The following is a 25,086-nucleotide window of genomic DNA, read 5'->3' on the forward strand; positions in this document are numbered from 1 at the left end:
CCGCTTCCGCACAGCAAAAGAAAAACACAACAAAACTCAAAGACACCCTCCAGACTGGGAGAAGAGACGTGCAAATGATGCATCAGATAAAGGGCCAGCATCCAAGATCGCTGAAGAACCTCTGCAACTCTACAGCAAAGAGACCAACAATCCAATCCAAAAATGGGCAAAAGACACGAACAGAAAAGTCACGGAGGAAGACCTAGACATACATGGCCAACAAGCACGCGAGACAATTTTCTGCATCACTGGCCATCAGGGAAATACAGATCAAAACCACAATGAGATCCCACCTCACAGCGGTGAGAACATTAACAAGACAGGAAATACCAAGTGTTGGACAGGATGCGCAGAAAGGGGAACGCTTTCAAAATGCAAAACTTTCAGAGGTAGCCGTACTCACCTGATAGGGACCAGGGCGGGGGGCGGGCTCCTGGCCAGGCTGGGGCACTTAGGGAGGGACCTGAGAGCGGGGAGTGGGGAGGGTGGCGGGGGGCGGAGGAAGAGCCAGGGCCTTGGGGGGGCTCCTGGGGCCCAGCAGCCCAGGCCCTCAAGCCACCGGTGCCTGCACCCTAACCCCTCTGAGCGCGCGCGCAGGGTCTCCGCGGCACCCTCCCTGGGCCCCGGGCAGGGGCCCCGCACCCTCCCTGAGCCGCCTGGAGGAGGCCCGGCCTGACCTGGAGGAGGCCCCGCCTGACCTGGAGGAGGCCCCGCCGCCACCCCCTCCGCCAACAGGTCCCGCCCCTCCCCCCCCTCCCCCCCCCCCCCCCCCCCCCCCCCCCCCCCCCCCCCCCCCCCCCCCCCCCCCCCCCCCCCCGCGCAGCCCTCTGCCCCGCACCCTGGCGGCCCAAAGGGTGTGGGTGTCGGCCCGGCTCGCCACGGGGGTGCCTCCGTGCGGCCCCCGAGGCCCGCTGTCCCCCGCGCGGTCCCTCCCGGGCACCCGCCGCCCACACGCGAGGGCCAGATGCCTCTCGCACAGCCACCCCGGGGCCCCTCACGCCTCCCGGGGCCCACGCCGACCTGCGCGCCCGTGGCCGGAGCTCGCAGCGCCGGGAACCGCGGGCCTGGAGCCGCGCAACCTCCTGCCACGGCCGCGGCGGGGCGGGTCGGGTCGGGTCGGGGTCGCCGCCTCTGCGCCCAGCTCCCCCCGCGGCCACGCCCAGGCCCCCTTCGGGTCAGCTGGGGGCAGCCCGGGTCAAGCTCCGGCCAACCCCCCCGCCCCCCCCCCCCCACGGAGGCCCGCCCCCCGCGGAGCCTAGAGGGGACCCGAGACCGCCTCTGCCTCCGCCCGCTAGTCTGGTCGGGGCCCCGGGGCGCAGGGGTCCGAGGCCTTGCGCCCCCGGCTCAGTCCCGAGGGACTCCTGCTCAGAGAGGCACGAAGCCTCTCTCGGGCTCTGTCTCTCCCTCCCTGTCTGGGGTCGGGCCCTGTCTCCCTCCCAGTCTCTCTGCCTCTGCCTCCCTCCCTCACTATCTCGTCCAGTCCCTCCCTGTCTCTGTGTCTACCTCCTTGTCTCTCGGTCTCTCACTTGTTTCCCTCCTTGTTTCATTATCTCCATCCCGTCTGTCTCTCCCTCCCTGTCTCTGGATCCCTCCTTCCCTGTCCTGTGTCTCTGCCCCTGTCTTGGTCTCTCACCCCCGTCCTCTCAGTCGCTCCTCCCTGTCTCCATCTCTCTCTCCCTCCCTGTCTCTCGGTCTCCCCCTCACTTTCTGTCTCCCCACCCATCTCTATCTCTCCCTCCCTCCCTGTCTCTGTCCATTCCTCCACTTCTGTCTCTCCTTCCCTGCCTCGGTCTGTCCCTCCCTGTCTCTCCCCACCCGTCTCCACCTGTCCCTCCCTGTGTGTCTCCATCCCTGTCTCTGTCTATCCCTCCCTGGCTCTCTCGCCCTGTCTCTCGGTCTCTCCTCTCCCTTACTGTGTCTGGGTCTCCCTCCCTGGCTCTGGCTCTCACTCCCTGTCTCTTGGTCTCTCCCTCCCTGTCTCTGGGTCTCCCTCCCTCTCTGTCTCTCCCACGCTGTCTAGATCTCACCCTCCTTGTCTCTGTGTCTCCCTCTCTGTGTCTCGGTCTCTCCCTCCCAGTCTCTCGGCGTCTCCCTACCTGTTTCCCTGCCTCTCCCTCCCTGTCTTTCAGTCTCTGCCTCACCGTCTGTCTCTCCGTCCCTGTCTGACTCTCCTTCCCTGTGTCTCTCTCTCCCTGCCGCCATCATAGGTAAAGATCACTTTTAAACATCAGGTAGTTGTGGCATCATAGAGGTCACAAATATATGCCTTTGGGAAAAAATGGGAAGAGTAAAAAAAAAAAACAAAAAACAAAAAAACAAAAAAACAAAACAACCTCTTGATGTTATTATGCCTTAAATGCAGTAAGCTTTAAGCAACATAAAATATAGCACTTTAAAAAAGTTAACTTGGAAGTGAACATGATAACCCCTGACAAACCATGTAGAGAACTCAAGAGTAGCTCCAGGGAAATAGTAATGTAGAAGATAACCAGTTTTATTAATTTTTCATAAAATGCATTACAGTAATTTACATAATGTGGTTTAAAAGTGCAAGGTCAAATAATTAGGGATGCCAGCATTAGAAAAAAAAAAGGGGGGAACACAGTTAATGATTCTGTTGGATTTCCTTTGTATATAATGCACTCTTCGGGACTGTGGTACAGTGTAACATTAAATGAAATGGTCAGAATTGTCACTCTTATCTTGTTCCTAAACTCCATCTAAAGACTTTGAATATTCTGGGCAGCCCAGGTGGCTCAACACTTTAGCGCCGCCTTTGACCCAGGGTGTGATCCTGGAGTCCCACGTCCCTGGAGCCTGCTTCTCCCTCTGCCTGTGTCTCTGCCTCTCTCTGTCTCTCATGAATAAATAAATAAAATCTTTAAAGAAAATAAAGACTTTCAATATTCTGTTATGATGTTTTCTAGGTCTCTTTACAGATAACCTTATCAGGTTTAGGAAATTTATTTAATTCCTAGTTTGCTAAGATAAGATCTTCTACCACACGTACATGTATATATATATACATAGATATATATTTTTTACAGAATGTTGCTTCTGTCTCTATTGAAATGGTCATGTAATTTTTCCTTTATTCTTTTAATATGATGAATTACAGGAATGATTTTCAAATGTTAGATGAACTCAGTATACCTAAAACAAAGCCAACTAGGTTGCAATTATATGGTCCAAAAATCAAAATACTACTGGATTTGGTTTCCTATTTTATTTCTTAGAATGTTCATTCATTTCATGGACGAGACTAGTCATTTTTTTATTCCTCATAAAACAAGTTGGAGAGAATACATTCTTTCATCATTCTCTGGACAAGGCTGCATTAATTTAAGGTGTTATTTTTACCTCCCCTATGTTGTTGATTCATCCATTGAGTCATCTGGGTCTGTAGTTTTCTTTGTGAGGAATTTACAAATCATGAATTTACATTAAAGGACTATTCTGGCTTTCTAGCTTACCTTATGCTAGTTTCAGTAAATTGTATTTTCTAAGAATTATTCTCTTTCAAGTAAAAATTTTCAAATCAATTGACAGATATTCTTTTCATAATTTTAAGTGCTGTTAGAGGATGTACTGATGCTCCTCCTTTTAGCTCCTGGCATTGGTCGGGTGGGTCAGCTCTCAGTCACTCATAAAGGGATTTGTCAATTTACCAATCTTTTGAATGATTTGATTTTTGACATTATCTGCTTCATTAATGTCTGCATATACTCATGGTGTCCTTTTCCCCACTTGAGGTTTATTCACTGATTTTTCTAATTTGAGATAAAGGTTTGATACATTGACTTTTTTTATTCTTGCTGTCTAATATATACATTTCATGATCTATAGATCTTCCTTTCAATATATTTAGGATATTATTTCTAATATTCAGATAAAAGTATATTCTAATATCCACTGGGATTTCTTCTTCAATGCTTTATTTACATTTATTTCTAACTGCTTATTTTGAAATAACTTTGAAGTTAAATCTGCCATGGTACAGAGAGGTATATCTTTACACAGCTTAGTTTTTTAAATAGACTCATCATAGCTCTTTAACACCGTAATAATAATCAGTATGCATTTTCTAAACACAGGGCATTGTTATGCAACCATATTGTAACGATTAAGAAAATGGACACGGAGATCATTCTCTCACCTTCTCTACACACCATATACCAGTTATACCATTTGTTTCAGTCCTCTAAATCATTTTCCCCTTCTAGTCCAGGCTGCAGTATAGGATCATGCTTTGCTGCATATAGCTTTCATATGAATTTCAGGTCTTCATTTTCAAGTATATGGAGAATTTTCTCCACCTATTATCTTCTAGATTTAACTGCATTGAGTTTACACCAAGACTTAATAGCATTTTAACCCTCTGAAATTTAAGACTGCCCTAACATAAGGTCAATTAATTTTTTTTTCATGTTTGAAAAGAATGCACATTATTATTGGGTGCAGTGTTCCTTAATGTCCACATAGTCTTTAGGTTATTTGAATCTTGGCGGGATATCCTGATTTTTAAATCTGCTTGTTTTGTCAATTATTGAAAATGTCAACATTTCCCACTCTATGGATTGGTCCATTCTAAGTTCTGTTACTTTTTGTTATATATTTTAAGGCTATGGGAATACATATTTAGAACTGCTCTATCTTTTAAATGAAGAGACCCCTCTATTGGATAAAGTGTCCCTCTTTATCTCAAGGCACTTTGATATAACAGCTTGCCTCTGATTAGTGTTATGTGGTGTATCTTTTTCCATTATTCTTTCTACATACTTAGGTTTTAGGTGCTCCTCTTATAAAAAGCAAATGGCAGATTTTCTATTCTCTTTCTTATCCAGGCCAAAAATCTTTTAATTTGGAACATTTTACCCATTTCCAGTTATAATTACAAATATATTTACAGATTTACCAACTTACCAAGTCCTTATTAAATCCCATCTGTTCTTTGTTTTTCTTTTTTGGCCTGTTTTTAGACTGCCTAATGATTCCACTTCCCCTCCCTGTTAACTCTGATAATCCTAGACACTTCTACTATTCTTTTAGTAATTACTCTAGGCATTACAAAATACAGATCTACACTTACTATCTAATACTAATTTGTACTTTTTTATCATCTTCTACGACTATCCATGAGTCTTACAACACAAACTCCATATTCTCCCAAAACATCTATTGTGTAATATACAAAAAACACTGTAAGACAAAATTTTTGTTTCCTAAGTCAACATTTATTTAGATTTACTCATACTTACCATTTTAATTGCTCTTCATTCCACCATTCATTAACTACCATTTCTCTTTTGCCTAGGTATACTGTAGTGAGGGTTACTGGGAATATATTATCCCAGTTTATTTTATCTGAAATGTCTTTCATTAATCTTCATTTTTAAAAAATGTTCAGAGTATAGAATTTTACTTTTGTAATTATTTTCTTTCTGTATTTTAAAAATATTTCTTTTTTTATCCTGCTGGAGTTTTATGGCTTCCTAAATATGGGCTAGACATCTTTCTTCAATATTACCACATTCTAAGCCATTATGTTCTGTCTTTAAATGTTGCTGCCTTCCCATTCCCTCTCTTCTCCTTCTTGGCCCCAGTTACACCCGGTATTACTTCCACTTTCTATCTTTTTGTTTACCGTGCTTCATTCTGGGTACTTTCTTACTTTCCTTCTAGTTCATTAATTCTCTTTTCCAGCTACGTCAAATCTGTTACAGCCACTAATGAGTTAGTTTCAGTTATGGTAATTTTCAGCTCTGGACTTTCCATCTCATTCTTTTTTATAGTTTTCATTTCTCCACCCACATTTCCATTTTGTCTCTTCAATATAAAAAGAGGTAGCCCTAAGGGTCTTTTTATATTATTTATTGTATCTGCCAGGTTTTGTTCATGTTGTCGAATCTCCTAGAATACTTGATTACTTCTAATTATGTGTTGGACCATTTTGCAAAGTTCATTACTGAATAAATCTGAGACACAGGATGATGTTTTTTCTCTTCAGGAAGGATTTATATTTAATTCTACCAGGTACATCTTGGGGCACCAGTATTATTTCAATTTACTTCATCTTTGGGTCCTGAAGAATTTGATGTTGAGGCTTCAGTCCCAGTCATGAACTATTTAGTACCAAATTCATCTTTACTTAAACAGTGTAGACTTTCAGAATTCCAAATCAAGGCAAGGAGGAGGAACCTTCAATCCCTGTAATCCCTATCTTCTCATTCTCAGCCCTGTGGCCTATCAGAAGTCCTGGTAAATGCATCAAAGAGGGAAAAAAGCTGTTATTTTCTCTCCCCACTCCAATCTGGCCTCGTAATTCTTTACTACTAAGCTCTAGATTTTTTATCAATGACTTCTGTATTTTGTCCAGGTATTCTGGTTATCCTCACTGGTATGGTTTGGTACAAATTGTCTAGTCTGCCATTACTGGGACCTTGGATCATTTTTTCCCTTTTTCTTTTCTTTTTTAGTTTTTATTTAAATTCCAGTTAGTTAATATATGGTGTATCAGTTTTAGTTGTATAATTTAGTGATTCAACACTTAAATACAACACCCAGTGCTCATCACACCAAATGCAAACCTATCATCTATTTAACCCATCCCCTCACCCACCTCTCTGGTAACCAATCATCAGCTTCTGAGCCTAGACCATTTTAATCTATTTTGTTTATATTAATCAGAATCTTACTATTTAAATAAATCAGTGGCTGCTGACTCAAATGCCTATGGGAGGTCAGATTTAAAAATAAGCTTCTGCAAAAAAAAAAAAAAATAAATAAGCTTCTGCAGGAATTATGATGAATTGGGAAACCCGTGCCTCATTCTACAGAACACTGAAGTGAATTCCACTCAATGCTGACATGAATATGGGGCTAACAAGTTCCATTTTCTCAAAAACCCAAAGACCCAAATTTTTTTTCTGAAGGTAAAATCTCCTCACTTTACAACACTGGCAACAAATTCCATTTATTTTCAAATAGTGTGCAGGCCAGTGGTTCTCAATTCAGGGTGATTTTGTTCTGCAGGGCATTTGGCAACATCTGGAGACATTTTCGGTTGTCACAACTGGGATGATGTCACTGGAATCCAGTGAATACAGGTCAAAAATGAACCTAAGCACCATACAATGAACCTGAAGCAACCCCCAGCCAACAAGTATCAACAGTGCCCAAGTTGAAAAATCCTGGAACAAGCCAACATACTGCTGGCCAAAAAAACTTTATTTGTTGACTGCCATTTGGCTGGGGTTCCAGCAGTCCTCTATTCCTCATATAGCTTATTATAAATGTGGGTCTATAATTAAAGATGTCAGTACCTATGCTCTTTATGCTCTAATAACTGGCAGTCCCGGCATGCCAGTTTGACACATGTTTCACAGTAAAGTTTTACTGTTCCTTTTTATGAAAAGGACAAAACACTGGTTGCTGGCTGGTCACACCCACTGCCTCTGTAGAAAATAATGGCAGGCCAGGGATCCCTGGGTGGCGCAGCGGTTTAGCACCTGCCTTTAGCCCAGGGCTCGATCCTGGAGACCTGGGATCGAATCCCACATTGGGCTCCCGGTGCATGGGGCCTGCTTCTCCCTCTGCCTATGTCTCTGCCTCTCTCTCTCTGTGTGTGACTATCATAAATAAATAAAAATTAAAAAAAAAGAAAATAATGGCAGGCCAAAAGAAGAAAATTAATGTAAGTGAATACTACATAATTATTAAATTGTTTTAAATTTGAATCCATTGAGATATAAAAGAGCTATAAACAGTTCCACCAACACCATCACTACTACTAGGCTTTATACATATTAAAATAGCATTGTACGGTGACAGATGGTAGCTACACCTGTGGTAAGCAGAGCATAATGTATAAACTTGTCAAATCACTATGTTGCACATCTAAAACTTATGTAACATTGTGTGTCAACTATACTTTCAATTAAAAAAAGAAAAAATATATTAAGTATTCTCAGCATTTTAGAAGGAAAACATAAATAAGTTTTTCTCTCCAGAAATTCAAATTAACCCAGGAGAAAAAGAAAAGTATGTAGTTAAAAATATGCTTTCTGTAAATCTGTAATTAATAAGTCTTTTTTTTTTTTTTGTAATTAAGAAGTCTTAAGAAAATAGCCCAGGTTAAGTGAGTGTGAACCAACTAGATGTTTTCTACTTCAAATATGGGAGAAGACGGTTTTAAGTGGAATTCAGAAATATCTAATAAAAATGTATAAAGAATGTGTTGAAAAACTTATTTTCCCACTTTTGTAAAAATCCTTCCAGAGTATACCCATTAACACAGAAATAATCATAAAGTTTTCACTACATACTATTGTCCTCCATGTAACTTTAATATTCTTTCTTTCTTAAGAAAGAAAGCAGGGTTGGGGGGTAGAAGGAGGGAGAAACACAATCTCAAGCAGACTCCATGACCAGCATGGAGCCCAACAGGGGGCTGGATCTCACAACCTGAAGACCACAATCCAAGCCAAAATTGAGAGTCCACACTTAATTGACTAAGCCACCCACGTGCCCCAGCCATGTAACTTTTTAATGAGCAATGCTTATGTCATAATGTTAAATTAAAAAAAGAATACAAGTACATTTAATGATTAAATATAAATACCAGTTATCTCACTAATAATTATAGGTGAAATCCAAACATTTCAGAAATAATTCCACTTTCAGCAATAACCACCACTATTAGTAGCTTGGTATATGTTCTTCTGGCTGTTTTCTATTTATATTTAGCTATATACATTAGTAGGCACTTTGTTTTGTAAAATTAAAAAATGACACAAACTATCTTATAAGATTTCTTAACTCTTAGATACCTTTCTTATTTTGAGAGACAGCATGCGTTCACACACACATTTGAGCAGAGGAAGGTCTGAGGGAAAGAGAGAACCTCAAGCAGACACCACCGCACTGAGTGTGAGGCCAATATGGGGCTCGACTCACGACCCTGAAATCATGACCTGAACCCAAAATCAAGAGTCAGATGCTTCACTAACTGAGCCACCCTAGTGCCCCTCTTAGATACCTTTCTGTGATAGTAAATATGTCGACTTATTTATTAACTGCATAGTATTTCATCAAATGAATATAAGCTCTGCACTGTTTCTCATTTTTTAATATTGTATGATAATGCTGAAATAAACATATAAAAGTATAAGTCATTGAATGTTTCCACAAATCAATTCCAAGTAGCACAACTGTTAGGTCAAAGGGTGATTTCTACAAACATACATGATCCTCAAAAAAAAAAACTTGTACCCATTTGTATTCTTAACAGTGTGGAGTGGCTATTGCCTACATTATTAACAGTGTTTTGTCAGTACTTTTAATCTTTGCCAATCTTACAGGAAAAAAAAAGATTTCACTATCTTTAGACATATTTCTTTAATAACTGAAACTGGACAACTTTTCACACTAATCAACCATTTGTATTTCTTCTAAGAATTGTCTGTTCACAACCTCTGCTATTTTTTCCAAGTGTCTTTCTTACCAATTTGCAGACACATTTGATACATTGCTTGCCAAAGATTTTAGAAATATTTTCTCCAGTCTGACTTGATTTATGTCATTTTCCCAAAAAGATCCTTAAAACATTTTACAGAAAAACGAATCTGATTTTATTTTATATGACTTTAGTTCTAAAGAACTGCTTCTAGAAAGGCTTTTTCCTAATTATAAAAAGGTTTATTTTTTTTCTTAGAGTGAACTTACATGGTTTCTCCTTTAATATAAATTTTGTATTTATCTAAAATTTATTTTCACATAGAGTTTACCCTTGAACAACACAGGTTTTAAGTGCCTGGGTCCATACACATGGATTTTTCTTGATAAAAAACAGTATGGTTACTATAAATGTATTTCCTCTTCCTTTTAGTTTTCTCAACATTTTCTTTTCTCTAGCTTACTTTGTAAGAACACAATATAAATACACACACATACACTTCTTGCAAAATGTGTTCTAGGGTACCTGAATGGCTCAGTTCATTAAGCATCTGACTTCAAATCAGATCATGATCTCAGGGTCCTGGGATCTAGCCAGCATCAGCTCCCTGCTCAGTGAGAAGTCGGCTTGTCCCTCTGCCCCACCTCCCACTTGTGTGCACATGCCTGTGCTCTTGCACTCACACTTACTATCCCTCCCAAATAAAGCTTTTAAAAAACAGTGTATTAATTGACTTTTACCAGTAAAGTGGCACTGGTACTAGAAGCAGTTAACTGTAAAGTTCTGAAAAATCAAAGGTTCACAAAGTGGATTTTTGACTGTGGAGGGTTCAGCATCCCTAAGCCTCATGTTATTCAAAGGTCACCTGTACTATCAATATTTACAAAAACCTTATGTTGTATGCCAGCACGTAGAAAGAGTTCACGGACTCACATTTTCTGATCATAATAAAACTATACAGTTGAAACAGGGAACAAACAAAAACTCCAAGCAATGAGAACACTTTTGTTTTCCTTTTAATGAATTCTTGGATTCAGAATAACCAGACTGTTAAGGAATTTGCTTTTTGCATTTAATATGCATTATGGCCTCCTTTCCATATCATTATTTATAATGCACCAAAGTAATAAATAACACAAAAATTCATAAGTCTAGGATTCAGAACCATAAATGCAGAATACTTAGATTTCTTTTTTAAACTAAGTAGGTTCTGCACCCAATGTGGGGCTTGAACTCACAACCTGGAAATCAAGAGTTGCATGCTCTACCACCCGAACCAGCCAAATGCCCCCATAAATGCAGAGTATTTAAAATATAGTAGAAATCAAAGTGGCAAATTATATCAAGCTTTAAACATTTATAAGTCTACAAAAAATAAATATCAAGTATTTATGTCAAGGAAGTTAGTATTAGAACTTTAAAATAACACTAAGGTAAGCTGGGAGAAATTAAAGAAAAATAATGAGCTAAAGATATATATAAAATATAATTAGATAAATTTCAGAGCAAATGTTTCTGTGGATAAAAACAAAAAGATAACGTACATCTAGTCAGATCCAAAAATAGGCAAAAATGTATTAAACTCATATGAGTTGGAAAGAAGGAAAATAACTGGAGAAAATTAGCAATATAGTAAAAGACTATTAAAAGCACAACACATCAAGACCAAATGCAATTAATTCTAGCAATGCAAAAATGGCTCACTATTATAATGTGAATATCCTAACAGCTCCCCTGTACCCTTCTCCTTAATGTGCATGTCATGTAGACATCACAATAAATAGAGTGACCATACATCTTTAGTTGGCTTAGGTCATTCTAGTTTGTGCCTACTATCCAACAATAACTATAGAGCTTCTGATTTAGGTAATTAGAATATCCTATCACCCATTTATAGACTTCCTTTACTTATTGAAGAATTTGGATCCTGACTCAGTCATCCTTCTAGTCCTCAATGTCATCATCACTCTGGATGATTTAGAAGTCCACATTGATTACCACAAAAAAACAAGGCTCTCAGACTTTCTCATCTCCGGAGACCTAAAACTCCATTAGAGCTCCTTACATCATGGTCTCACCTTAGACTTTTGACGGCCCATAAGTGCTCCATTTCTATAATCATAAATTCAAACATCTACTCTAATAACTTCAACTTTCTAACCTTCCAACTACTCTCCCTGGGGCTCAATGATTTCTAGGTTCTTAACAATTTCTTTCATTATCAACTTACACCATCAATTTCATTTCCTTTATACTGTGGAGGCCGAGAAAAATCAAGGCCATCCTACCTAAACTTGAGCATTCGCACAAGTACAGCCATCTTAGGCCCCTGTGAATAAGAGCTGAACTTTACGGGAAAAACTGCAGAATGTCCTCAATGTCCTCGGCAGGGAATCCCATATCAGAAAGACAACAGAGCTCAGAATTGCCCTTGGCAGAGAATCCCATATCAGAAAGACAACAGAGCCCACCCTGTGGTAGAAAGTCCCATATTAGAATGAGAATGGAGCTCAATGCCCTTGAAAGCCCCATATCAGAATGTAAACAGAACTTGAGAAATTCCTCCACACCTTCTGAAAATCTCCTAGACCAGCCTATAAAAAACCCAGCTGTAACCCACTTCAGGGTCCAAGTCCCTGCTCCCCTGTGTCCGGTATACTTGGACCCAAGCTCGAGCTTGCTAATAAACCCTCGTGCGCTTGCATTGGTGTCGGCTCCTTGATGGTTTCTCGGATTCGCAATCTTGGGCACAACAATACAGTTTAAAAAAATCCTTCATTTAGTAAATGCCATTATTTTTACCTCTCACTCTATTGAACTTCTCCAACACCTATCTAGATAAACCCCAATCCTAGGTAAGTTCGATTCTTCTCTATACCTACAAGTACACTGCTGAGGCCTGATGGAGGAAGTTTTATTTTATTTTATTTTATTTTTAAGATTTTTGTTTATTTACTCATGAGAGGTGGAGGTGGTGGGCAGAGGGAGAAGCAGGCTCCTCTGAGAGAAGAGAGCTCGATGTAGGATTCGATCTAGGACCCCAGAATCATGAACTGAGCTGAAGGCAGACGCTTAACTGACTGAGCCACCCAGGCACCCCTCGAGGGAGGAAGTTTTAAGGCCTGTATATGCAATGTAACATTGATGCTACCAAACTGTTTCAGAAGCTGGAGCTCTCTTTTAACTGGAGTCATTTCAAGTATTCCCCACATTCCTTACCTTTTAATCCTGTTTCCTCTGCTCTGTTTTTCAATAGATGGCTGAATTCACAAAAAAAGAGACAAGTCTTTCTAGCACTAATCTATTTAATTTATCCGAATCTATACTTGGCCTCTTCTCTTTTTGTCTTTTCCTCATCAGTGTCCTCAGAAATTATAATCCCACTTCCCTTGTCACCAGACTCCTAGCCTCATCTCTTATTCCTCCTCCCCCTGAATCTTACTCTCCAGCTATATTCAACTGTCTCTCTCTCTAGATATTTGTGCATGTACTTCACTTTTCCCCACTCCTCTCCTTCCTGTGATAAAACTCTATTTCTCCTTCAAGCCCCAGATTTCGCTTCCAACCTAAATCCCCAAATCTTGAGTTTGGGGCTTCTTTCATGTGCTTCTACAGAACTTATGAGGCCAATTTGTTTGTAGCTTTCATCATACTAATAACTCCTGTGGGGCAAAATTATCTGTTTTATTCACTTTCCATCTCTAATGCACAGCAAAGTTCCTTCGAATACAGAATAGATCTATGAATACTGGTTGACTTGAATTAAAGGCAATAAAGCAAAAATTAAAACCAAAAAATAATTTTTTAAACAAAACTATATTAATGAGCCATAAAAACAAATGAAGTGTGATAAACACTACAACATAGATAAAAGCTGAAAATATTGTGATATAAGTCAGACAACAAAGGACAAATGCTATTTGATTCCACTTGCAGAAATAAGCAAATTCGAACAGACAGATTAGAAGTCCACGGGGTAGAGGAAAGTGGGGAATAAGCATTAATATATAGTGGGTATTGTTTCTTCCTGAAATGATGAAAAAACTTTAGAAACAGGCAGTGGTGACAGCTTCATAACATTGTGAATGCCATTAATGCACTGTACACTGATAAAATGAATGTGTATATTAATGAATTATACACTTAAAAATGGTTTAAATGGCAAGTTTTAAGTTACATATATTTTACTATAATAAAACAAATTATTAGTAAACTTTACATTTTAAGTCATACAATAAAAACTGAGAAACTGTAAGTCACATAAAAGGCAGAGCTTCTTTAGTTATCTACATATCAAATATCACAAAACAGGTTTTCCATAATGGTATCAGGCTTATAAATTTTTATTAAGCCCACCTCTTGTCATACCTTAGAAACAAGATAAGTAATAAGAGAAGCTAAAAAAGTTTAAAAAGCAACTCTTTTTTTCTTCCATTTCCTATACATTTACACCAAATTATAGCATTTAAACGAAAAGGGGGATTGGGAGTATGAATCAATATAAGGCAGAAAAATTTTATATCTACTCATATTCAACAACATTTAGAGGTCTTCAAATTTCAATTACAATACAGACCTCCTTATATTAAAAAACAAGAATGCATTTAACACTTACAATGGTATCAAAACAAAGCCAGGAAAGGAAGATAGAAAAGAGGGGGAAGGTTAGAGACCAAAAGAGATTAAAGCCAGTTTATTACCTGGAGATACTTCCTCCTTCTGTCTTACAGTGTGGTCTTTTGTGAACTTCACTCTTTGATGAGCTCTGATGCATATCTTGCAGAGCCACTCAACACATTCTACACAAAACCCATTAGCTTCTGCATTATCCTCACAGCTTGTGCATACCTAATAAAAGAAACATGTCACATCAATTTTTAAGAAAAACAAAAAGGTGGTCAAAAAACTAGTCATATATTGGGACGCCTGGGTGGCTCAATGGTTGAGTGTCTGCCTTTGGCTCAGCGCATGATCCTGGAGTCCCAGGATCAAGTCCTGCATGAGGCTCCCTGCATGGAACTTGTTTCTCCCTCTGCCTCCCTTTCTGTGTCTCTCAAGAATAAAGAAAATCTTAAAAAACAAAACAAAACAAAACCTACTAGTCATATAAAAATGATATACCACTCATACTGGACTCTATCAGCTATCCTGACAGTATTTGTAAATTTAAACTGACATGTTTTAAAATATAAACATATGAAATGGAAATATGGCATTGTTCTTCATTCAATATATCAAATATTCCAGGCACTATGTTAAGGTACAATGATGGAAAAGCAAACATGGGTCCTGCCCTTATGATACCGAGTCTTGTGGATAGGAGTGTGGGTTGATATTCCAGTTGCCCACTTAGTAGTTAAGTAGTCTTGGGCAGGTTACTTAGAATGCTTATCTTTATTTTTTTTTAATTTTTTATTTATTTATGATAGTCACACACAGAGAGAGAAAGAGAGAGAGGCAGAGACATAGGCAGCAGGAGAAGCAGGCTCCATGCACCGGGAGCCCGACGTGGGATTCGATCCCGGGTCTCCAGGATCGCGCCCTGGGCCAAAGGCAGGCGCCAAACCGCTGCACCACCCAGGGATCCCACATAAAATATTTTAAATGGAAGAATAAAGGAGATTAAATGGCTGCCTATAGGATAGAGAAGAAATAAGGTATATGGGTAGATTAAACAGCAATAGAAGCTTGAGTTCTCTCAATACACTGTTTTATAGATTTTACTTTAGAACTATAGAAATGTTTTATATATAGTCCTACAAATTTAAATTTAAAAAATTAAATCTCTAAACCAAAAGCAAAAGAAACAAATGAATCTGCCTATCAAGTGGTGGCTTAAATATTGAGAGAATTATTTATTTCAAGTAACTTTAGAATATTACACTGAATGTTAACTAATACATTTTTTTAAAAGATTTTTAAAAATACGGATTTGATTGACTATTTCCTATGCATACATGTAAGTAATTGCTGGCTTCCTTGCTTTCTATTTTGACAGAAACCGCTCCATAACTTCTACTTTCAGTACCAACTCTATTCTTCCATAGTCTTACTCCACAAACCATATTCATGCTGAGCTGGTTCCATATTAGATTCTTTTATTTATTTATTTTAGATCTTATTTATTTATGCATGAAAGAGAGAGAGAGGGGCAGAGACACAGGCAGAGGAGAAGCAGGCTCCATGCAGGGAGCTAAACCGCTGAGCCACCAGGGCTGCCCCCCATTATTAGATTCTGACAATAGATGGTGCTGGAGGAGTACTGCAGTGTCAGAGGAAGAAGGCACTTCATCATCTTAGTTGTCTATTTGCTTGCATTTTCTGTGTATATCACACCAATCCATGAACTTCACCCCGTGATGGCAAGTGTATTCCCACAGTAGCACTTAGCCCTGGTTTGCAGTGTTGTTAATCCTCACAGAACCAGCTTTGGAGATACTACCACCACAGGCCTACTCCTGCTCTGCTAAGCTCTGTGGTCCCAGGGCCAAAAGCTCAGACACCAACATGAGCTGAGCCAAGCAACCTCTTCAGATGTTTGAACTGATGTTCTACAAGACCCTTCTAACTTTGACTCTCTTTGTTCTCTGAGCTGCTTCTTTATAGTTGCTAGCTCTATGATACTTTTAAGTATTTTTTATTCTTTCAGTAAACAAGTTTTATCTAGTAAACAATTCTTATTTTTAAGAATTAAGATAGTTCCTGATTGTACCAAAACTAATATATCCTATAACATATATTATATTTCGAGAAAACAAATAATGATGTCAATGTAATTAAGAACCAAGATTTCCAATGTCAGATTAAGTGAGATAAAATCAAAAAAGACCTACAAATCTAAACTGGACTTATAAATATCAATATGGTGTAGTGGTATATTTGCTTTTTCTTTCCTAGATAGGCTGCTTGTCTTTTTTCCGCAATTAGACACCCATTACCTCACATGGAAGCACATTTTATTTATGGAGAGTACACTATTGAGCCAAATGAAATCTATTTCTCTTCTTAAGGTCTTCTAGCTACAAGAATCTTAGAAATAGATGTTATATCCTCTTCTCAGTAACTTCTCATGAGCCTCAATCAGGCTATCAGTTTGCTTAGGAGTGGAATACATTCACATTTCATAATCACACTTTATTCCCTCTGCCGAATTTGAGTTTTCAGCACATCTATGACTCTCCTGATAATTGGGCAGTCTTCTCAGTACTATTCACATGACAGGGCAGGGAAGGGGAACGGTGAGCCTTCTGTGATCCTCAGCAGGGTCAAGGTAGAACCTCAAAGACTGGCTGAACTGGAGAGGATAATGGTCATCCTATGGGAAAGCCCCGAAGGCACGGCTACAACCCTTATTTCTCACATACTCTATAGGACACCAGGTCAAACTATTAGTTCTGTGGAAAAAATAACAGCAACAGAAACATGACTTTGGACTTTGGGATCACATAAAACGAATAACTGTACACTGAATTTTTACACTATCATCTGGTGGTTTTGGCACTAGGGGGGACATGGTTTTAATTTTTTTGGTACAGCCACTTGCTGTCAGAGCTTCTCGGGTCATTTCTCACATTTTTGCTACAGAAATCTGTTCACTTGGTTAATACATTAATACACTAAGACTAAACTTGCTTACTTTTCTGTTAAACATTTGCACCATCACTTTTCTAAAATCCTAGCCTTCTTAAAAACACTAGTTTCCTTACTAGGCTTAACAGTTTTCTATCATCTAATACTTACTTTGTATTCTGTTTATCCCCTTCCCTGACACTTAAAGATTTCAGAGACTCTCTCTATTGCAGATCCTTAAAATTTCGTGTGTTTGAGGTTGATGAGCTTCTTAATAAAAAGATGCTTTAGAGAGGATCCTTTGCCTGTTCCCCAGGAGACACTACGTGGCCTAAATTCAAGACCAAACCTGATGGACTTGTTTATTCTTTTTTATTCAAATGTAATTAACATAGTGTTATATTAGTTTCAGGTGTACAATTTTATGATCCAACAATTCTATACATCACTCAGTGCTTGATACAGTTAAGTGTAGTCACTTCTCTTTTTTCAATAAAAAGTATTTGCTAAATCATTCTCCTGCAAGGCCTAGAAATATGACCAACTCAGTGGTGATGAGTACCCTTGGCACCCATACTGTGGTCTCCAGATAGATAGCATTTCCAGCTAAAAGGAATCAAAGCCCCTAATATCTTGTGAAAAGAGAAAGGAAGGGAGATAGCAGTGACTACTGCAATTGTATCAGAATGACTCAGGAATCAATGTGAGGCTCCTTTTGCCAAGATGGCACAATTTGAGCATCAATAAGAACAACTACTACAACATATTTTGTGTTAAAAATCCATTAATTCATAATAACACACACGTACACACAACGTGTGTAGTCAACCTCTGAAGAATGCTAAGAAACTAGGTTACTACTCTAAAAATCAGCAAATAAAGGAAAAATAAATCAAGTGTTTAATCTACCTTTCCTTGATAACCAAAAAATAAATGAAGGAAGCCTTTGGTTTCTCTTCCAGTTAAGAAAAACGGGAAATCACAGAATGAGAATGTCACAATTTTCCAAGTGCCTAATATAATATGGGGTCGTGGCAATGATAATTAATGGCCACTGACATCAGAAAACAGAAAGAGAACCAAACTCCTATGCCTCCTGATTGAAGTACACTCAGACATATGGATGAAAGTATTTTTTTAATATTTTATTTATTTATTCATGAAAGACACAGGTAGAGAGAGAGGCAGAGACACAGGCAGAGGGAGAAGCAGGCTCCACGCAGGGAGCCTGACGTGGGACTCGATCCTGGGTCTCCAGGATCACACCCTGGGCTGAAGGCGGCACTAAACCGCTGAGCCACCAGGGCTGCCCAGATGAAAAGTATTCTTACACCACCACCCCCTCACCCAATGGAACCTGAAACTAAATCAGTCTCTACATTTTTATTGCCAGTGTACATAAGTGACTTTATGAAGATGGTCAGCAAAATGCAGAATAAGGCTAACTTTACATGACTAAGACCCAGTTTATCTAACAAATAGGTTAAAAGGGAGGAAAAAGAAAACCAATAAAGTGAAAAGGTAATTTGAGATTAATTAAAATATAGGATTGAGAACGTCAATTGTGTAGACCTTATTGGATCCTTACAAACCACGGTTTTAAAAAAAGAAACCAAAAATAAATAAATAAATAAATAAAAATAAATAAAAATAAAAAAAGAAACCACAACAATTAGATACGTTATCACTGGATGTTTGATATATAAAGGAATAACTAATTTTTTTTACATATGAAATTAATGTGGTTATGTTTATAAAACTTACTTTCCCATAGAAAATGACTTATGGGTTAGAGGATATAATGTCTGGGAATAACTTCAACAAAATACAATGTGTGGTGTGGTCAGGGGGAGGGTGCTGTCAGGTTAAACATAAAACAAGAATTGATGACTACTAAGCTAGTAACCTGTACATGGGAGTCAAGTGAAACTGTCCCTCTCCTGGTAATGCTTAAAATTATCTATAACAAAAAGGTTTTAAACTTCTTCAGCTACAAACTTTCTTCAGAGCTCCAGTTTGACCATGGATGACATTACCTTAGTCTTATAGGCAAACTCAATCATATTCAAAACCAATTCTCTAACCACTTCTCTGCCCCCTTTCTCTCTGTGAAAAGCACCACCATCCTAGTAATGGGGTTCCTCTCACTTCCACATCCAATCAGGTATATCAAGCCCTGTGTAGACTTCTTCCCTTCCTTTCCTTATTGCCACCAGACTAGTTCAGATCTCTCTATCTTTTGTCTAGTGCTTCCTTCATCCCACATTATCATCTCTCCCATCTTCATGGGATATTCCCATAAATATTCCCATGATATTCCCATGAATAGTCCCAAAATATTCCTCCAAGTACCCTATTCCTGAACCAGGTTTAACACCCTCCCCCTCACTTATCTACAGCAAACATGTCAATTTGGACTTTGTCTCTAGTTTAATGGATCATAACTTCTTCCTATTATGTTTCTGTGACAAAAACAGAGTAACTAAACTTACCAAAACTAATATTATACAGAGGCATAAAGCAGCCTCTTAAATGTGTCCTTCAGATTAGAATCCCTTCTATTCTCTGGGGTATTTGGGTGGCTCAGCAGTTGAGCATCTGCCTTCGGCTCAGGGCGTGCATGATCCCAGGGTTCCAGGATCAAGTCCCACTTCAGGCTCCCTGCATGGAGCCTGAAGTTCCCTGCTTCTCCCTCTGCCTGTGTCTCTGCCTCTCTCTCTTTCTGTCTCTCATGAATTAATGAATAAAATCTTAAAAAAAAAGAAAAAAGAATCTTTTCAATTCTCATCTTATCATCATCAATTCATATTGGATAATAACTATTCTGTTGATTATACTACTTTACTTTTGAATTTCCTGGACTGAGCATTCACATGCATTACTACAGTTCATCTGATAAAGTGATGGAACTAACAAAGCATATCTAGTATAAATATAATCACATATGAAGCAAAGTGACATGACAATCTGGAAGACAAAAAAGAAAAATCACTGGTATTCACAGGGGAACTTTCAGAGTCTTAAGTACTTCGCACTGTAGCTGACATAATTACATTTTCATTCTTTAAAGCTGGTTCCACAACAATTAGAAAGTTTATTCCCTGCACCAAGCCCTGTTTAAAGTTACTGTTTAAAATATTACATAATTATTGATAGACATAATGGTCAATGTCAAACACCTTTTATTTTAGAGTCTGTCAGGAGTTTAGGATGTCTCAATAGAAGGAAGCAAAACATTTAAGACTTAATTAATACGCTTACCTGATTAGACTTTTCTACTGTACTGCTGGGAACCTCAGTAGTGTCCTTCACAAAAAAGTTATCTATGTTGTCTCTCTCTGCACACTCTTGGCTGCAAACTGGACATCGAATGACTCCAACTGGGAAAAACAAAATTGCGTTCTAAGATTTTTTTGGTTTCCACAGCATAACGATTTCATTGTCTGTATATAACTGTAAAATGATCATGGCAGTAAGTTAACATCTGCCACCATGCAGTTACAAAAGTTTTTTTCCTGTGATAAGAATTTTCAAGATCCACTCTTCTAGCTACTTTTTAAAAAAATGTACATTCAATTTACCAACATATAGTGTAACACCAGTGCTTATCACATCACATGCCCTCCTTAATGCCTGTGACCCAGTTACCGCAGCCCCCCACCCACTTTCCCTTCAGCAAACTTGTTTCCCAGAGTTGAGTCTCTCATGGTTTGTCTTCCTCTATTTTTCCCCCATTCAGTTTCCCTTCCTTCCTTTACAGTCCCTTGCACTATTTCTTTTATTTCACACATAAGTCAAAACATGTGATAACTGTCTTTCTCCAGTTGACTTATTTCACTCAGCATAACACCCTCCAGTTCCTTCCACGTCAATGTAAAAGGTATTTATCCTTTCTGATGGCTGAGTAATATTCCATTGTACATATACACCACATCTTTATCCATTCATCTGTCAAAGGACATCGTGGCTCCTTCCACAATTTCGCTATTGTGGACACTGCTGCTATGAACATTGGGGTGCAGGTGTCCCCTCATTTCACTACATCTGTATGTTTGGGGTAAATACCCAGTAGTGCAATTGCTGGGTCATAATTCTAGCTACTTTCAAATAAGCAATATAATATTATTAACTACAGTTACCATGCTGTACATTACAACCCTATGACTTATTCATTTTATAACTGGAAATTTGTACCTTTGACCCTCCTCATTCTTTACCCGCTCATGACACTTTACATCTTAGGCAATCACAATTTGTTCTCTATATCCATGAACTCTCATTATAAATTTAAATACAAATATACTAAGCACTAAGTGAGCACATCTCATTCAAATTGTAACCGAGTTCTTTTATAATGTCCACTCTCTTCCAGGTCATACCTGCTATTACTTAACACAAAGCAATTCAGTGTGTGTGTGTGTGTGTGTGTGTGTGTGTGTATATATACATACACACACACATACACGTATGTACACATATACATATATCTTACACTTAATTTAATAATGAATAATACTTCATTATTTTAAATGATATGCCCCTTCAATAACCCCATGCTGCTCTTTTTATTGTTTAGTAATTTCCCCTGGTAGTGGTTTTCAAATATGGATGTGCAGAACAATGTGGGAGATTTTTTTTTAAAAAATAGAGACTCTGGAATCCCTGGGTGGCCCAGCGGTTTAGCGCCTGCTTTTGGCCCAGGGCGCAATCCTGGAGACCCGGGATCGAATCCCACATCAGGCTCCCGATGCATGGAGCCTGCTTCTCCCTCTGCCTGTGTCTCTGCCTCTCTCTCTGTGTGTGTGACTATCATAAATTTTAAAAAAAAATTTTTCTTAAAAAAAAAAGTCCATCAACAGTAGAAACGAAATACTGTGATATATTCAAATAGTAAAATACACCAATGACATCACTACACTTTAACTACAGACAACAACACAACTGAATCCCAAACAATATTATATTAAGTGAAGAAGTCCTAGAATAATACATATACCATTCAAGTTAAAAAAAAAATCCAATACAATTCAAATAAATTATTATATAGGAAAGCATACACAGATGACCAACTATAAAGAAAAGCATGGGAATGATTAGCATACAAGTCTGGACAGTGGGTAGGCCCAGGAAAGAGCAAAGCAGCAGTAGCAGCTCCTCTCCAGTACTAACTTCAAAACATGTCTATTGTTCAACTAAACTGCTTCCAACGCTGAGAAGATGGGTGCAAATGAGACCTCAGGCCTAGTAAAAAACCTGCTTGCTTTTGTCAGAGCTCTCTTCTAACTCTAGACTAGCTGCTAGGGTACTAGTAGCCCTCAGAGGAACCCAGCTCTCATAAATTAATAAGTATAATCCCCATCTTACAGATCAGAAAACTAATCACCATCACTTGCCCAGGGTCATACAACTACTAAGTGGCAAATCTGGGATTTGAATCTAGCCTAATGACACATCTTGTATACATTTTACATGGAACATATTAAAATAAAAAAAATAGGGATCCCTGGGTGGCGCAGCGGTTTGGCGCCTGCCTTTGGCCCAGGGCGCGATCCTGGAGACCCGGGATCGAATCCCACGTCAGGCTCCCGGTGCATGGAGCCTGCTTCTCCCTCTGCCTGTGTCTCTGCCTCTCTCTCTCTCTGCGCCTCTCTCTCTCTCTCTGTGACTATCATAAAAATAAATAAATAAATAAATAAATAAATAAATAAATAAATAAATAAATAAAATATGTTGCTTAAAACCACATAGACCTAGGTGCCTCCTTTGGATTAATTGCTCTATAACCCCTAAAACCTTTTGAGCCTCCATTTCCTCTTCTGTAAAACAACAGTAAATGATAATCATAATAGTAGTTACCATATTGTGAGTTTCCTGTGTTCCAGTTGTGCTACATGTTTCACACTCATCAGAATAAATTTGAGGTAGGACTGTTCTAAGGATTCTATGAATAAATGTATAAAAAGGGCCTAATGATGTCAAGCTGGTTACTTGGTAAGCCTGTGCATTATAATTAAAATCAAATAACAGGGGACTCCTTCTGAAAGGATCAGCATGACTTCATCTATCTGATTTCCTCAAAGTATGATCTACTAATGCTACAAATGAATTCAGGTTAATAAAGGCACCTCTACCTAAAAGTACCAGTAGGAAAAGAAAGTGCATAACTAAAAGTAACAATGGGACTCAATGTTGAATGTATCTTAAATTTGTGTCTCAAGTTTCATTCCAACCACACAATTTAAGAGTACAAGAAAAACAAGACACTGCATACTATATAGTAAGTAACTGAATGCCTATATGAAAAAAGGGGTTCTTTTGACACGCTATCCTGGGAAGAATGGGAATACTATAAAAACATAATTCAACTCCCATTTTTGAAAGGGAAAACGTGAGATCCAAAAGGCAAGCAGGTAGTCAACTTTAAAGAGAAAAGCAAATGTATCTCACAAATGCTATAAATTGCTTCTTTTAGCTAATACCAAAAGTAAGAATATGGAGTATGTGCTGGGGAGAAGCTAAACAAGGAAATCACCTATTAAATTAACACTTCATTATTATATTTTTCTGCATTTTAAAGGAAAAGGACTAAATGATGATCTGTCCATGGTCCTATCGATGCCACTGATGTATGCTTCCTACTTAAACATACATACATACACATGCATTTAACAAACGACCTAATTAAACGTTATCTACAAGAAATCCAATTAAATACGCACACAGTTTAAAAAAATAAAAAGGACAGAAACAGATACACATTCAACAATAAGCCTATAAAACCTGGAAGACTTTACCAGATATAAAGTGGGACAATATATTATGATAAAGGGGTAAATTCCTTACAAAGACATAAACAACTTGAACAAAAGAATCAAATAACTTGATGCAAATGATGTTTAAAGAATACCCAATGATAGCAGAATACATATTAACTGTGTCTGGAATATATACCCAGAAATACCATACATTGTGCAACAAAACAAGTATGATTAAATTAAAAGAACTAAAAACGCAAAACATTGTTCCATGATCACAATGAGATTAACTTAGAAATTAGAAATAGAACTGGAAAATCCCCAACTACGTGGAAATTGAACAACTTATTTCCTTTTTTTTAAATTTTTATTTATTTATGATAGCCACACACAGAGAGAGAGAGAGAGAGAGAGGCAGAGACATAGGCAGAGGGAGAAGCAGGCTCCATGCACCGGGAGCCCGACGTGGGATTTGATCCCAGGTCTCCAGGATCGCACCCTGGGCCAAAGGCAGGCGCCAAACCGCTACGCCACCCAGGGATCCCGAAATTGAACAACTTATTTCCATGTTGATTAAAAAAAAAAAAAAAATCAACGATCTAGGAAACTTCCATGTCAAGAATCTAGAAAAAGAACTGTAAATTTATCCCAAAGAAAGCAGAATGAAGGAAATAATGAGTAGAAAACTATTGGGAAAGAAAAGAAAATGGGAATAAAGGAAAACAAAAAAGGCAATGAAACAGAAGTTAGTTTGGGAAGTGAGGGAGGACGGGTTGTTAAAATTAATACTCTAGCTAGACTTATCAAAAAATTATAATGAAAAAAATCAAATAAAATAGAGGCCATTGTACAGACTTTGTGGACCTTAAAGTAACAGGAGAATACTGTGATCAACTTGATTAAATGTACTGATTCTTTGAAAGACAGAATTACCCCAAATCTTAAAAAAAAAAAAAAAAATAGAAAACCTGAATAGCCCTGTATCAATTAAAGAAACTGAATTTGTTTCCAAACGTTCCCTCAAAGAAAAGTCTAGCTCTAGAAGGAACCACTGGTGAATTCTGTCAAACATAAAAAGAAGATAATATCAGCTATAAACAACTCTTAGAAAACAGAGAAGAAACACATTTCTCATCTCATTTTATAAGGCCAGTAATGTCCTGATACTAAAATCAGATGCAACCATTAGGGCAGGACAGAAAAGTACAGATCAGTATGTCTCATGAACAAAGATTAACAAAAATCATTAACAAAATATCAGAATATCAAGGGAAGAAACACATAAAAAGGATAATACATCATGGTTAA

General features: G+C 38.6%; 1 protein-coding gene across 1 annotated transcript in view; it reads right to left on the reverse strand.

Moving 5' to 3' along the window:
• The window catches only part of LOC112670489 (adenylate cyclase type 1), a 106,698-nt gene that overhangs the window by 54,583 nt on the left and 27,029 nt on the right, over nucleotides 1-25,086 (reverse strand). Inside the window, exons 3-4 of the mRNA XM_049095269.1 lie at nucleotides 20,285-20,403; nucleotides 14,155-14,302 (exon numbers count right to left, since the gene is read on the reverse strand). Of these exons, the coding sequence (XP_048951226.1) occupies nucleotides 14,155-14,302; nucleotides 20,285-20,403 (267 nt within the window). The remainder of the gene's footprint in view (nucleotides 1-14,154; nucleotides 14,303-20,284; nucleotides 20,404-25,086) is intronic.

This window comes from Canis lupus, chromosome 16 (genome assembly GCF_003254725.2).
Source record: "Canis lupus dingo isolate Sandy chromosome 16, ASM325472v2, whole genome shotgun sequence".
In the NCBI taxonomy this organism is placed as follows: domain Eukaryota; kingdom Metazoa; phylum Chordata; class Mammalia; order Carnivora; family Canidae; genus Canis; species Canis lupus.